The sequence below is a fragment of the Microtus ochrogaster genome, chromosome 10, assembly GCF_000317375.1.
Source record: "Microtus ochrogaster isolate Prairie Vole_2 chromosome 10, MicOch1.0, whole genome shotgun sequence".
NCBI lineage: Eukaryota > Metazoa > Chordata > Mammalia > Rodentia > Cricetidae > Microtus > Microtus ochrogaster.
Window position 1 is genome coordinate 49,049,322 of NC_022016.1, and position 14,079 is coordinate 49,063,400.

At 53.6% G+C, this 14,079-nt stretch overlaps 1 protein-coding gene across 1 annotated transcript in view; it reads right to left on the bottom strand.

The window, feature by feature from the left end:
* Myom3 (myomesin 3) overlaps positions 1-13,096 on the bottom strand; it is a 46,525-nt gene extending 33,429 nt beyond the window's left edge. Inside the window, exons 1-8 of the mRNA XM_005353386.2 lie at positions 12,936-13,096; positions 11,991-12,071; positions 10,886-11,045; positions 10,087-10,244; positions 5,322-5,417; positions 4,470-4,558; positions 2,279-2,323; positions 1,841-1,981 (exon numbers count right to left, since the gene is read on the bottom strand). Coding sequence (XP_005353443.1) covers positions 1,841-1,981; positions 2,279-2,323; positions 4,470-4,558; positions 5,322-5,417; positions 10,087-10,244; positions 10,886-11,045; positions 11,991-12,071; positions 12,936-13,096 — 931 coding nt within the window. The remainder of the gene's footprint in view (positions 1-1,840; positions 1,982-2,278; positions 2,324-4,469; positions 4,559-5,321; positions 5,418-10,086; positions 10,245-10,885; positions 11,046-11,990; positions 12,072-12,935) is intronic.
* Between the last annotated feature and the right edge of the window lie 983 nt (positions 13,097-14,079).

The window sequence follows — 14,079 nt, forward strand, 5'->3', positions numbered from 1 at the left end:
GGGTCTCACACAGTGAGGAGAGCGGAGGACTGGTCGAGGGACCGAGGTCAGTAGAGAGACTGAGGTCAGTAGAGAGACTTGGGGGATCTGTAAGGAGGCCCTTGAGTGGGGCTGTGGGAGTGGCCTTGCCCGGAGCTGCCACGGAGCTGCCACGGAGAAAGGTCCTTTCTTTTCGCCAAGACTCCTCCCCCTGTCGGCACTCTATTTTGAGTGATGGACAGGTTTGGGAAAACACATCAGTCTTGTTATTGCAGCTGTCCCTCAGGGTTCCTCCACTCCACCCCGCCCCCAGCAGGTGCCTCCTTCCTGGGCTCCAGGCAGGGGTGTGGAGATGGGAGGTAGTCTGTGCTCCTTGTCCTTAGGCTGCTGGCTGGTCACAGTCAGGACCAGAGAGCCAGCTGGCCTCTGTCCTCAGAGTAGCCGGCTCTAGCCCTTCACTGAGCCACTCTGCTGGAGCTCTCTCAACCTTGAGTACACACACACACACACACACACTCTCTCTCTCTCTCTCTCTCTCTCTCTCTCTCTCTCTCTCTCTCTTTCGATACATACTCACAATGCATACACATACATTCACAAACACACACATACATACTCACACAATACACACACACACTCTCACCCACACCCACATCCTCTCTCTCACACACACACTCACACACACATACACACTTACACTCACACACACTCTCACTCACATACACACTCTCTCACACACATACGCACACATACATACACATACATTCACAAACACACATACTCACTCATATACATACTTAAAAGTGCATGCACATGTACACATGTATGCACACATGCACGCATGCTCCCATGCTCCCACGCTGTCTTCAGAAAGCCTGCGATAAGCAACACAGCCTGCCCTGCTTCCCCTGACCTTGGCCTCTGGTCCTTTTGTCTTAAACATCGTTGCTCACTCCAGGGTGGAGGTGACACGTGAAGCCAGTGCCTGATGGCAGCCACCTGGGTAGACCTCACTAACAGTGGCTGTAGTGGCTTCGCTGACACACAGCTCCCTAAGCCCATGCAGTCTCTACCCGCTCCTGGACCTGAATTCAGAGTGGAGTCTTGGAGGGCCAAGTGTGCCCTTTTGCTCCTGGGGCAGATCGAGACAGACAGGGGTTGGGGCAAGTCTGAGGCCAAACCCCCAGATAGGATGCTCTTCAGGGCAGAAGGATTGCCTTCCTCAGACTGAGGACACCCCAAGATGCAGCCATAATCCTCTGCTGGACAGCTGTCTCCTAGGGATGGGTCTGGTGCCTTCCATCAGACTGGGCGTTTCTTCTCCTCAGAGTAGGAGTTCCTCAGAACAGGACTGAGCCTCCTCCATCAGACAAGGGATGCTTAAGAAGAAGCCTGTGAGTTCAGGGTATGCCTCTGGGGAATAGACTGCATCCTTTGAGGTGGAAAGACCCACCCACAGGGGCGGCGCCTTTCCCTGACTGGATCCTGGACTAAGTCAGAAAGGATGCTCACTGAGCAGCAGTTGGCATGCATTGCTCACTCCTGGCTCTCTGCTTCCCTAGCTGTGGATGGAATGCGAACAGCTGCTCGGTGCTCCTGCTGTCTTGACTTCCCCGCCATGGTAGACTGCACCCTTGAACTGTGAGCAGAAATAAGCACTTTCCCCCTTAAGCTGCTACAGTCAGGGTGTTGTATCTCCGCAACAGGAAAAGAAACAAAGAAGACTCCTAACTCCACCTGGTTGCGCCCATCCCTCCTCTGGCACTGCCTGGAGGAGCAGCATGGATGACTCCCATAGGTGGGGAGGTTGTCCCTAGGTTGGGAGGGAGTGGGGCTCTGCCTTGGAAGGCCATGGCCTCACCGTCTCTGAACCACTGGATTCTCTGCTCGGCTTCTAACACATCGTCCGAGAACAAACAGGTCAGGGAGAAGGGCTCTTTCTCTCGGGCAAAGATGGGCTTCAACACTGATGTAAACTCCACGCTTGGGCCGAACATAGATCCTGGGTGGGGACAGAAACATGAGGTCAAAGTCTTTTAAGACACTGGCTCGTCCTGGGGCCTAAATGTGAGCTAGGGCTCTTCTGGGCTGTTCCCTGTTCCTCTGGTTCTCAGAGGCACATCAGCTGGGAAAGACATCGTGGGGTGGGAGGAAGGAACCACGTAAGTCAGCATGTCTGTCAGGGATCAGTGCATGTGATAGCCTTCCGTGGATAGCCTTTGCGGGCCATAGTGATTGTTCTGAGGAGGACCACGGGGATCCCAGATGCCCTGCCCCTATCCATCCCCAGCCCACTTACGTTTAAAGATGTCTGAATCGAAGCCGGCATCTTTCTCAAGGTAAGCTGCAGAAATAAGGCAAACACAGCTGGAGAGGGCTCAGGCACCCAATTCTGTACTTCTGGGGGCATGGTCTTGGGTATGGGTTTGAGTTCCTACTTGTCAGTGATCCCTGAAGCCCCTCTGGGGAAAAAGTCACTTTGGTTCCTGGGCCCCAGTTTTCTCATCAGTAAAAGGGGAGCTGTGGTTGTTCCCTGATGGCATGGGTTATGAACAAACTGGTTTCCAGGAATAAAGCCCCAAGTCAGCGCCCTGCACATAGTAGGTGCTTCGTAAATGCTGGTTTTCCTCCTCTGTCTGCAGTTTCTGACAGGATCCTACACTGTCCTCAAAGGGGACAATCGTGGCCAGAGACTCTGGGCTTTCGGGAGGTATCATCCCAGACAGAGACTGGAGGTCCACAGTGAGATGGACATGACTCCCCAGAGCCAGCTAAGGGCGCTGGCCCCTAGTGCTCAACTGCCGATCCTCACAGATGGAGAAACTGAAGCAGAGTCACCCAGCTAGCCCCAACAGCCTGAGCCATGATGTGACCCTGGTCCCCAGAGTGAGGTCTGGAAAGGGTAGGGGGAGGTTCCAGGTGGTACACAGAACTGGTAGGAGACTCAGTATTAGACCCTGGGATCCTGTCTCCTAGCACAGGAACATGCATAGACACCACCCTCCCCCACGTCACCATGGAGGGCAGTATCTGTGAGCTGAGGCCTTGGACGGGAATCCTTGAATTGCTGCTGGTCTTGATGGAGGGAGGGAGGGCTAAATAGTGGTGTGTGACCAGTGTGTGACCTTGGCCTTCACTCTGGGCACAGCCTATGGGGCAGCTCAAATGTCTACATAGAGAATCAGGATTGGTGACGGGGACAGCTGCCTCTCAAGAGCTATCTCAGGAATGTACAGAGGAAAGGACTGCAGAGGACAGTTTAACAAGGATTGTGACAGGCAAGGAGGACAGGGCCGGACAGCCAGCTGCCTTGGCGGGTGGGGGAGACACACACACACACACACACGCACACACACACGAGAGAGAGAGAGAGAGAGAGAGAGAGAGAGAGAAAGAGAGAGAGATTTAGGGGTAGAGGAAGACAGAGAGACACACAGAGATAGACAGAGAGATATGCAGAGGTGGAGACAGAGAGAATACACCAGCTGGGGGCCTCTCACTCCAGAGCTCTGAGGGCCAGGTGTGGCATCCACAGAGGGACAGAGGACAGCATTCTCTCCCAGGAGCAGTGTGTCAAACTTATCTGCATCATTTCACCGAATATCATGAGCATCTGAGGCAGGAAGCAGGACCTCATTGTATAGGCAAGTAAACCACACCTCAGAGAGGTGAGGTGGCTTGTCTGGGCCCACATGGCTAGCTAGGCGGAGCCAGGATGGGAACTCAGATCTGGCTGACATCTGGGTGTCTGATCTGCTGCGAGCTGTGATTTTTGAATGTTCATGGGGCAACATCCGGGAGGGGATGAGTCCAATAGGAAAATACACACAAGAAAGCCAAGAGGGCAGTGGGGCAGGGCGTAGGGAAGGCTTAGACATCGCCTGTGATCCTGGACCACCTCTTGCAGGCTCTCATCTGGGTAGGCTCCAACATGCTTATGGATTTGGGTAGACAAGGCACAGTTTCTCCAGGGAGGTCTGTCAAGAAGCACTGGGGCCTGAAACCTAGTCGGTTTTGTTCTTCAAGTTGGAGGGCAGTCCCTTGTTTTTAGTCCATCTGCCTAGTTCATTATACAAAGTTTAGTGACTGACCCATAGCTGCTATGACCCCGTAGACAGAGCTAAGTTCAAGGCCAGCACAGGATAGAGAAAGAGTGTGTGTGTGTGTGTGTGTGTGTGTGTGTGTGTGTGCGCGTGTGTGTGTGTGTCTGCTGGATACATAATGAGTGCTCAGGGGAAGACAGTGTCTTCCTTCTCCTCTAGGTGGCGTTCACATTAGTTTCCAGGGACAGAGGTTCCTGCCTTGTCATGCTTAGGCCATCAATTTACCTAGCTGTCCTTGCTAGTCTGAAGAAGGATCTCTCAGTCCAAACCACTCCCAACCCATTCCCGATCTCAGCCAACATGACCCTTTTCTTCCGTGTGACCATAGGTCCATGGCTCTCTGCTGGCCTTGAGCTCACAGGACCTGACCTGCTGGGGATGACTTACATCGGATGAGGACTTTGGCGAAGGAAGAGGCCTGACCGTAGGCATTCTTCACCAGCACAGTGTAGGTGCCTGAGTCTTCAACCACGCATCTGGAAAGGAGGAAGGGAGAAGTTCCATAGGAGTTCATGCCCCTCTGCAGTTGAGAAAGGCTGGGTGGGAAGGGGGCTTGGGGGGGGGGAAGACCTGGGACCATGCATCTTTGGGCTGGTCACTGGGTCTTGTTGGCAGAGGTTGCTCGTTCCGATTGTCCAGAACCAAAATAACCATGTAGAAACCGTATTTGTTTGACCAATAGCTCAAGCATATTTCTAGCTAGCTCCTACATTTTCAATTAACCCATTTCTATTAATCTGTGTATCACCACGTAGCTGTGATTTACGTGGCTGTGATTTACCGGGTAAAGTGCGGTCCGACCTACTTTCCCACAGGGTAGAAGATTTGCTGAGGCCTAGTGCCAGTCCATTGCCAGAACCAGGCACAATGCCCGAATCTTCTGTCTCAGGTGTGGGTCTCATCACCAGCCAGACCAGCCCCATATGTGCTCAGCCCCCCCCCCCCCAAAAAAAGCATGACTGGTTCCTGTCCAAAATACCTTAATGACAGAGTAGGCAGTAGGATGGGTCCATTTGGCCCAATCAGCAAGCCAAGAGTCCCTAGTGTCCCTCTGTTCCCAGACACTCAGGGCAAGATTTCTCTTGCTTCAAAGGCCAGTCTTACTGGACCCCCAAATTTCCTCCTGCTCTTTCAAGCCTTCTGAGCACGAGGAAACTGGGCGCCAGAGTCCAGCTTTGGACTCAGTGGTGTTGGAGCCTGAGTCACGGAGGATGGGCCACACTGGGTCTGTGCTTTTACCTCCTGATTTCCAGGGTCAGCAGCCCGTAGTTGTTGGTGATTCGGTACTTTCCGGGTGGAAAGAGGCGGGGATCGATCCGGATGTCATTCTTGTACCTGTAGAGACATAGTAGTTGTGGTGAGCTGGCGGGACGCTGAGCTTCTCGGGGATGGAGTCCAGCCTCAGTAATGTGCTGCTCACCGGCTGACAACACCCCTTCACTGCCCGCCTCAGCATCCTCTCTTGGGAAATGGGAAGGCACGGGCGGGCCCTGCACATGGGGCTGACCCTGCAGGACTGCTGTGACCCTGAGGTGGGATAACACTTGCTCATTGTTCAGAGATCCATTCCAGTCCGGGGTTGCTGTCAGAGGCACTCCCAGGGCACACCGGGAGCAGGCCTTGTACTTTTGCTCCTCTGTGAGGGGCTTGTATCAACGAAAGAGCCACAACCTTCCTCTATAGCTCCTCAGGGCAGAGATTATAATTACAGTTATTATTTATTAAAGTTTTGAAATTAGGTCTCAGGTAGCCTGGGCTAGCCTTGATTTTGAAATGTAGCCAAGGATGGAGTCCTGCCTCCATCTTTCCAGTGCTGGGCGCGCAAGTGTACAGCCACCACACCTAGCTGTTGCTGATGGCCATGAATTGTTTATAGTCCTGCCTCCATCTTTCCAGTGCTGGGCGCGCAAGTGTACAGCCACCACACCTAGCTGTTGCTGCTCGTCTTTCTCTCCTCTTCCCCTTCCCCACGCCTCCATCTCCTTGCTTCTCCTCGCTCTCCTCCTCTTCCCCCTCCTCTTCCCCCTCCCTATTTCTCTTCTCTCTCCTCCTCTTCCCCTTCCTCTTCCATTTCCCTGTTTCTTCTCTCCTCCTCCTTCTCCATTTCCCCCTCCTCCTCCATTTTCCCCTCCTTCTCCTCTTCTTCCTCTCTTTCTCTCCATCTCCCCACCATCTTCCTCCCTCTCCTTTTCTCCCTTTCCCCCTCCTCTCTCTTCTTCCCCACCTCCTCTTCCATCTTCTTTGGGAGACAGGGTCTCACTGTGTACCTCTCATGAGCCTTGAATTTGAGATCCACAGGACTCAGCCTTCTGAGTGTTGGGGTTACATGCACCTCGACATCTGGCTTTTTGTTCTTAATTTTAGCTCCCAATTAAATCAGCCAAGGAACTTTAAACATCATTGCAAGGAGCTGGAGTGCAGGCTCAGTGTGGAGCGTTCGCCTAGCACATACGAGGCCGGGGTTTGTCACAACAGCACCGAAGGCTCTTTACTATGTGTGGTGTTTGGCACAAGCCTTGTGGGGTCTGCCTCAGAGACCGCCCATTGTTCTCCCATAGCCATTTCCTCTACTCCTGAAGAAACAGGGTTTACTGTAGAGTCTCCCAGCATACTGCCTGTCTCCTTGCCCTTCTTGCTGGGAGATGTGGTCATGTGACAATGGCCAACAGCAAGTGAGGACAGGTGCCACAGGGCTGCTGACGACACACTCTGCCTCACATTGACCTCCTCTGTGTCCTGGGGCTGGAAAAAAGCTGGGGTGCTGTGCTGTGGGCAGAATTGCCGGTGGCCAGTGCTGTGTTCAGACACCAGGGAGAAGAACAAATTCCTACCTTACTTAAGCTTCTGAAGGACAAAACAAAGCAACTCCATACTCAGGAGTCAGGCTGTGTCCCAGATAAAGTGAGGACTTCTGGATACAGGACCTGGACACTGGTGTGTGTGTGTGTGTGTGTGTTGTCCTGCTGGGGCTTGACTCCTAGGTCCATACATGCTAGGCAAGGGCTAAACTCTGAACACACATCCAATATTGTTGTTGTTGTTGTTGTTGTTATTGTGGTGGTGCTGGTGGTGTGTATGTGTGTGTGTATGTGTCTCAAGGGTGAATGCAGAGATGCCTCTTCCTGCTCAAGTACTGGCAGTTGAAGTTAAAGAGGAGGGCATCCTTGTTGCAGACAGAGGGCGCCCCAGGCTGAGGACAAAACCTTCCTTGGATCTGGCCTGTTTGTCAGAGGTGCTTTGTTTGTCTCCATGGTTACAGAACAGAGGCACCCACTCTGTCCCCAGGCTGTACCCATTTCCGAAAGGGGCCCAGCTAAGTCCCCTATGGGGAGGGCAGTGCCTAATCCGGGCACACATCTCTCCAGGCTCTGAGGGCCAGGCCCCTAGCCCACACCTGTCAGGAACATTCCAGACACCTCAGGCTGTCCAGGCTCTGCTTTCCTCTCAAGACACAGCTGCAGCTCCGGGCGTGGCCTGCATTGCCAGGCCCTCAGCCTCATTCTTCCCTTCCAGCGAGAGAGGTCTCATGAAAGAGATGTTTACTATTTGCCTAAATTGCATTGTTCTCTGAGCCAGTGTCTGACTGGGTAGCCTAGGCCAGTCTCAGATTTGTGAACTTCCTGTCTCATTCAGTTTCGTGAAAGCTGGGATCACAGATCTGGGCTTCTAAGCTTAGCTCTCCCAGTGTATTTTGATGTTAGATTATGTTTTATCTTTATTATTTATTTATTTATTTTTTGAAACAGGGTCTCATTATGTAGCTCTGGCTATCCTGGAACCACAACCCAGCCTTTTTTGTTGTTGTTTATTTGCTTTTTAAATTAAAAAAATACTTCTGTGCAGGAGGTGTGTGTGGGATTGTGCGTGTGAGCCAGAGTGGGCCTCCCTTCACCTGGTCAGCTCTGGTCCAGATCCCTAGCTATCTGGAGCTTCTAAGACACCATCTGCATTTTCCTGTGTCGCTCCCTAAGGCATCCTCTGCATTTTCCTGTGTCTCTCCCTTACCATGTCTCATCTTGTCCCTGACGATGAAGCTGAGGATACGACACAACCACACTTCAGGACTCCCCATTATCTTCTGTGTGCCTGGGCTGGTCAGTCACAGCATCTTGTCTGGCTCCAGCCTGCTTTCCAGCAGTTTCTGTCGCCTCCCTTTGCCTGTCCCTAGCACCCTTCTGAGCTCCGAGCTCCTCCAAATACCCAGGTTTGGGTTTCTCTCTCCTGTTCACATGCAGTCCCAAGTAGAGCAACAGGCTTCCACTGGGCACCACCCCAGGACAGACCCCTTCCCCTGTCTGTCCTACTCAGCCATGCCAGCTCCAGTCTGTCTAACCAAGTGCTCAGCATGTTTGCTTCTCTAGGGAAAGTGTACGTTTGAGTCCTCTTAACGTTTTTGCATCTGGGAAATGCTCAGCGGTTGCTGAATGGACTCTTGATAAACCTGGATCTTGAGCAGGGACCAGTCACGTGGTTCTGCTCCAGATTACGATCAGGAGCCCCAGGGGTCCCAGAGTCAGTGGGGCCGGACAGCCTAAATCAGCAGGATAAGGCCTTGGCTTCTGCCTTTTCAGAAATGCTTGGCTTCTCCTTGTTGACTGGAGCAGAAAGCAATCCCCCTCCTAGAGGTTCCCAGGGCCTGCCTTAGCTGTGGCCGTAGGAGCCGAGGTGGGTGGGGCTTGGCTGCCTATGACCAGCTGAGACTCTCAACCCCAACTTAGCCCAGATCTGAGTTGAAAGCAGACCTCCTACTGGAGCCAACCACTTGTGCATAGGATTGCCTTGGTCTCCATGGCACCTCAGTGCCCAGCACACTGTCCTATGCATGACTTTGAAGGTGTGCCAGCTGAAACTGGCCAGCCTGGAGGCCAGCTCCCTGTCACTCGGCAGATGTCTCTCTTAGTTGTGTCCCGCCTACATGCTTTCCACCCTCAGCTTCTCAGCAGTGTGTGCTTTAATGACCTATTGATCTCTTGCTCTGTGGTTACTGGAAGGATTCCCAAATTTGAATCCTGATCCACTTTGGTTGTGTGACCTTAGCTTTGGCTCAAACAGGAATGAGTGCTGGATCTTTTCTTCTGTTTTTGGGTCATGGGCTGTTCCCCCTCCAGCTCCCACGCTATCTCTTCTGAGAAGAGGACACTTAGTCCCTTGTCCTGCAGCATGCCTGACAATTGGCCCAAGACCCAGTGAACAGAGATTCTGCTCTGTGGACAACGTGCCTCCTTCTAGGAAGTGGCCACTATTCCCCCCCATCTCCGCCACCTTGTTCAGGGGAACCCTCACAGTTGGGAGGCTTCTGGGGTTCTAGTATGCTTCTGGAAATGTCTCCTCTTTTCCTAGCTCTTTCCATTTTTCGTTCTTTTAAAGACCTGATCCTCCTGCCTCAGTCTCCTGAGTGCCGGGATCGCAGGCATGCACACCACACCTGTCACTTTTCCAGCTCTTGTCTAGGTCTAGGACTTTCTCTGTGAAACTTTGCATAAATCAGCAGGATAAGGGGTCTTCAGCCCATTGTATGAGTAGGAGCCACAGGCAAAGCCAGAAGCAGTTCCGGAAAGGTTGGGTCAGACGCCTGAGGGCACACACCGAGGCAGCAGAAAGAATGCTAGGCCTGACTTTAGGCTCACACTCGAGATCTGAGCCTGTTCTCCCAGCAGGGTCCTGGCCTCCCCACCTCCTCCCTACCTGCTAGGCTGTGTCCTGACTCCCAGACAGTCTCTCATGCTGAAGATGTCCAGCTCAGAGCAGCTGCCATCAGAATCATATTTTTACAAGGGCTGATGCTCCAGGGGTCCAGTCTTCCAGGCCCAGGCTGGCAGGGAGGTGACTAAGAATAACCGAGACCTGAGGTGGCCTGAGGCTCCCAGGCAGCTGTCATTGCTGTGTAGGGTGGGCCGAGCTCAGAGTCTGTGGGCTGAGGCCTTGCTGAGACAGAGGAACCTTGGGTGAAGACGGTGGGCCACAAAGCACTCCTAGCAGGATGCCTCCAGGCCCAAGGGCTTACCAGGTGACCTGGAACGGAGGTGAACCCTGGACGGTGCAGGTCAGCAGTACGGTGGTGTGCTCCCAGATGGCATGCGAACGAAGCGGGATCCAGAACCAAGGGCCCCGGCCAGAGCACAGTTCAATCAGCTCCTTGGCCTCCCGGACCTTCTCCTCTGTCTGGAGGTGAAGGGGTGTGTGACTCCTAGGGGCCAGGGATGGCTTCCCCACCATGTTGCCCCCTCTCCCCCAGGCCCAGCATTCAGACACTGGCTGAGCTCTCATCCACTCCACCTTGAGGCAGTGTTGCCCAGTGGGCAGGGAATGTGCTCTAGGACCAGCTATGGGATTGTAGGCAGAGCCTCATTCTCCTTGCCTGTGAAATGAGGGTGATGAAGGTATTTATTTGCTCACACCCCTAAAGGGGGATTGTAAAGGGGCAGTAAGTGTCAATCTATGAAAAACATAACAGGGGTTATGTAAAGAAGCCACCTGAAGTGTGACCTGGGCAGTGGGTCGGGAAGTGGCATCAGACCCTGCACAATTGTGAAGGTCTTCTAGATCTGAGGTGTCACTCTACAAATCTAAGCTCATTTAATTTTTACCTCAGCACAGGGCTGTTACAGCCACACCCAAGTCACAGACCGGAAACTGAGCCTCAAGTCTGACCCTTTCCCAGGTTACACAGCCAAGCGTAGGGGCAGTGGGATTGGAATCCAGGGCCTGAGCCCTTTCCTGGATGCCTCTTGAGAAGGGGGTGGGAGTGAGGACGGGCCTGTGGTGGGCATTAGAGTCAGGGGGGGGGCACCCCAGCACCTCACCCGATGACGCAGAGCCTTCCAGTCGCGTCTCTGGCGCAGCAGCCTCTGGGTCCGGAGGAAGGCCATCTCCATCCGCTCCAAGTCATTGCCAAAGCCCACCCGCTTCTGTCCACGCTCCTCCAGCTCCACTGTGGTGGTCTGGCGCCTCAGCTTAGCTTCCCTGCAGGGTCAGGACTCTGACGTGGCCCGCTGAGGCTGGAGCAGTCCTACCCACCCCCACACATGCTAGTGGTTCTGGGGAATGTGCTTTAGGGACAAGCACAGCCTTGAATGCCGAGAACTCAGGAGGTGGGAGGACCAAAAGTTTAAGGCTACATAGCAAGTTTGAGACCAGCCTAGGCTACATGAAACCCTGTCTCAAGAAAGTGTGTAGGTAGGTGTATGTAGGTGTGTGTGTGTGTGTGTGTGTGTGTGTGTGTGTGTGTGTGGCGGCAGGGCAGAGGGAAGACACCTGCTTACAGCCAGGGTTTAATGAGTATGTAGTCATGAATAGAGAGTGTGAGGTTCCTCAACAAACCATTGGTTGGTTTTCTTTCCCCCCGAGACAGGGCTTCTCTGTGTAATAGCCCTGGCTGTCCTGGAACTCGCTCTGGCTGGCCTCGATCTCACAGAGATCCTCCTGCTTCTGCCTCCTGAGTGCTGGGATTAAAGGTGTGTGCCACTAGCAGGCCCAGCTTCTTTGGCTGACTTTTGCTGTGTCCAGGTGGACAGGTGTTCCCCTCCCCATTTTCTAAGAGCAGGAAAATGAAGTCTGGTGACTTGATTGCCCTTACAGCAGGACAGTGTCCCAGCTGTGGCACCTCTGGAGAGGCACTCAGGGACAACCAGCCCTTCCCTTATTTGTGCTGCTTTTCAGTCATGGGGATAACTGCATGAGGGATAATCCTTTCCTGCCGTGGGAACACGTCTAGGGGACAGGGTGAAGTCTGGTGTGGAGAAAGTGGCTGGTTTGTACTCTGCCTAGCCCTTCTCCTCCAAAAGGAACTTCAGACAAGGTCCATTGTGTGTCAAAAGGAGCCCAGTGGTGAGGTGGAGGACGGGGTACCTGGGATCAGGGTCAAGACAGGACAGCCCTTCCTCATCCAGGGTCAGCCATGTGACCTACCAGGATAACTCCGAGGAGGCTGTCAGGGCCAGGGCAGCAGCTAGGGCATAGTCTTCGGAGCTGAACTGCTGTTCCTCCTCACTGCCAGGAGAAAGGGAGGTCACTGTTCTTGGGGGACTACCTGGGGTTCCGGAGATCATGGCTGGACATTAGGGTATTAGCAGACACCCCCTGAGCTCCCTTCTCACACTGAACCTCCCTCTTCATGCCAGTGTCTCAGAGAGCAGGGGTGTCTGCTCACCCTGGACAGGCTCCAGAGGACACACTGTGCCTCCTGTTAGGGTCTGGATATGAGGCACCCCCTGAAGGACTTGTGTTGAAAGCTTAGTCCTCAGCTGTCAGATCTACTCATTGAGAAGTGACTGGACCACAGGGCTGTGTGGTCATCAGTCAACGCATTTCCTGATGGACTCAGTTCGAGGCTTTAGTGGGTCAGAAGAAACATCCGGAGGCAAACCTTAGCTGAGGAAGTAGGTTTTGGGGCTTTGTCATGTCCCGGGTTCCTCCATTTCTTCTTTGTTCCTGGCCACCCCACCCTTCTGCTATGATGATGCTTGTTCTGCCTCACCTCAGGCTCAAAGCAGGGAGCCAAGACTGGAATGAAACCCCAAAAGGGCCATCCAAAAAAACCACATAAAACCCCCCAAACCAAAACCACCCACTTCTAATGTGTTTTTCTTGGGTGCTTCGACACGGTAGCAAAAAGTCCCCAACACATTCCCCCATCAGCCTGTGTGTCCTCTCAGACAGACAGACAGATAGTCCTCTTAGACAGGGCCTCTAGAGAACTGCCCCTTCTTTCTTTCACTCAGATGGGGCTGGGGGTAGCTCAGAAGGGGGCCTATGCTTCCTAGATAGGAGTCTCTGGACAGCTGGTCTATGCTTCCCCTTCAAACTCGGGTCCTGGGATGGGGAGGGCCCCCCGGCCAGGGATGGGTACCCCACCTGCTGCGGTAGGTCCGCCTCTGCACAGAAGAACCCATGTGCAGGCTGTGCTGCCGCTCCTCTCTCTGCTCCTCCTCCTGCCTGTGTTCCAGTCTGTGGACCTGCACGGCCTGCGAGGCTTGAGGTTCCCCGGCATTTCCAGGACTGTGGGGCAGAGTCATGGCTGCGAGCGCGACAACCTGTCAAGGCCAAGGTGTATGGTCATCCTACCGGGCACCTCCCCTCCCTTCCCAAGTGCTCTGGGAACATTCCGGAGATTTCCTAATACTGTGACGCTTTAATACAGTTCCTCATGCGGTGGTGACCCTCAACCAAACATTAATTTCGTAACTAAGTTTGTTACTGCTTTATGAATTGTAATGTAAATATCTGATATGCGACCCCCAAAGGTGTCCCGACCCACAGGTTGAGAATCGCTGCTTTAGAGGCACACAGGAACGGAGGTCTGAGAAGGCGAAGGACCATAGTGACCAAGGCAGACACAGGGAGAGCCTGGCTTCTCTCCTGTCCCATGTGCCTTGGCAGTGCGTGAGCAGAATCCCATTGAGGAGCAGAGCCCTGGCTGTCAGCTGCAATCCTGTCCCATCCATCCCCTTCTCCAGGGCGCGGCTTTCCAGCACAACCCTTCCTGAGGCTGGGTGTGGTCTCAGAGTGGGCAGGCACCTCCTCTTTCCCTCTCGTCTTCCCCTTGTACCTAAGCGGTACTGAGTTCCTTACCCAGCCACCCTCCCAAGCCCAGCCTGAAGATGCCAGGGTGTCGAGACTGTGGGTCAGTGACCGACTGGGTGCAATCCCGCGTCCCTAGTTCCTCATTCCTGCTTCCAAGTGCGTGCCCTTGGGCTGTATAACTTGACTTCCTTATCTGTAAGATGTACTCATCACACTCCTGGGACAGGGGAATAAAAAGGGTCATTGAAAATCTGGGAGAAGTAGGTCCCATCCCAGTGTGGGTCACTGCCACCATCTTCCTTGAAGCCTGGTGAAGACACAAGAGGCCTCCTAGAACTTCCTCTCCTTTAATCCTTTTGATGTTTTAGATCTGCACCCCAACGTTTATCCTCGTTCAGAAAGTGCCCCTCTGACTACTTCCTGTCTGTTGTAGGCTGTATGGGACTTGGTGGGGGTGGGGCTCAGGCTGCTGAGG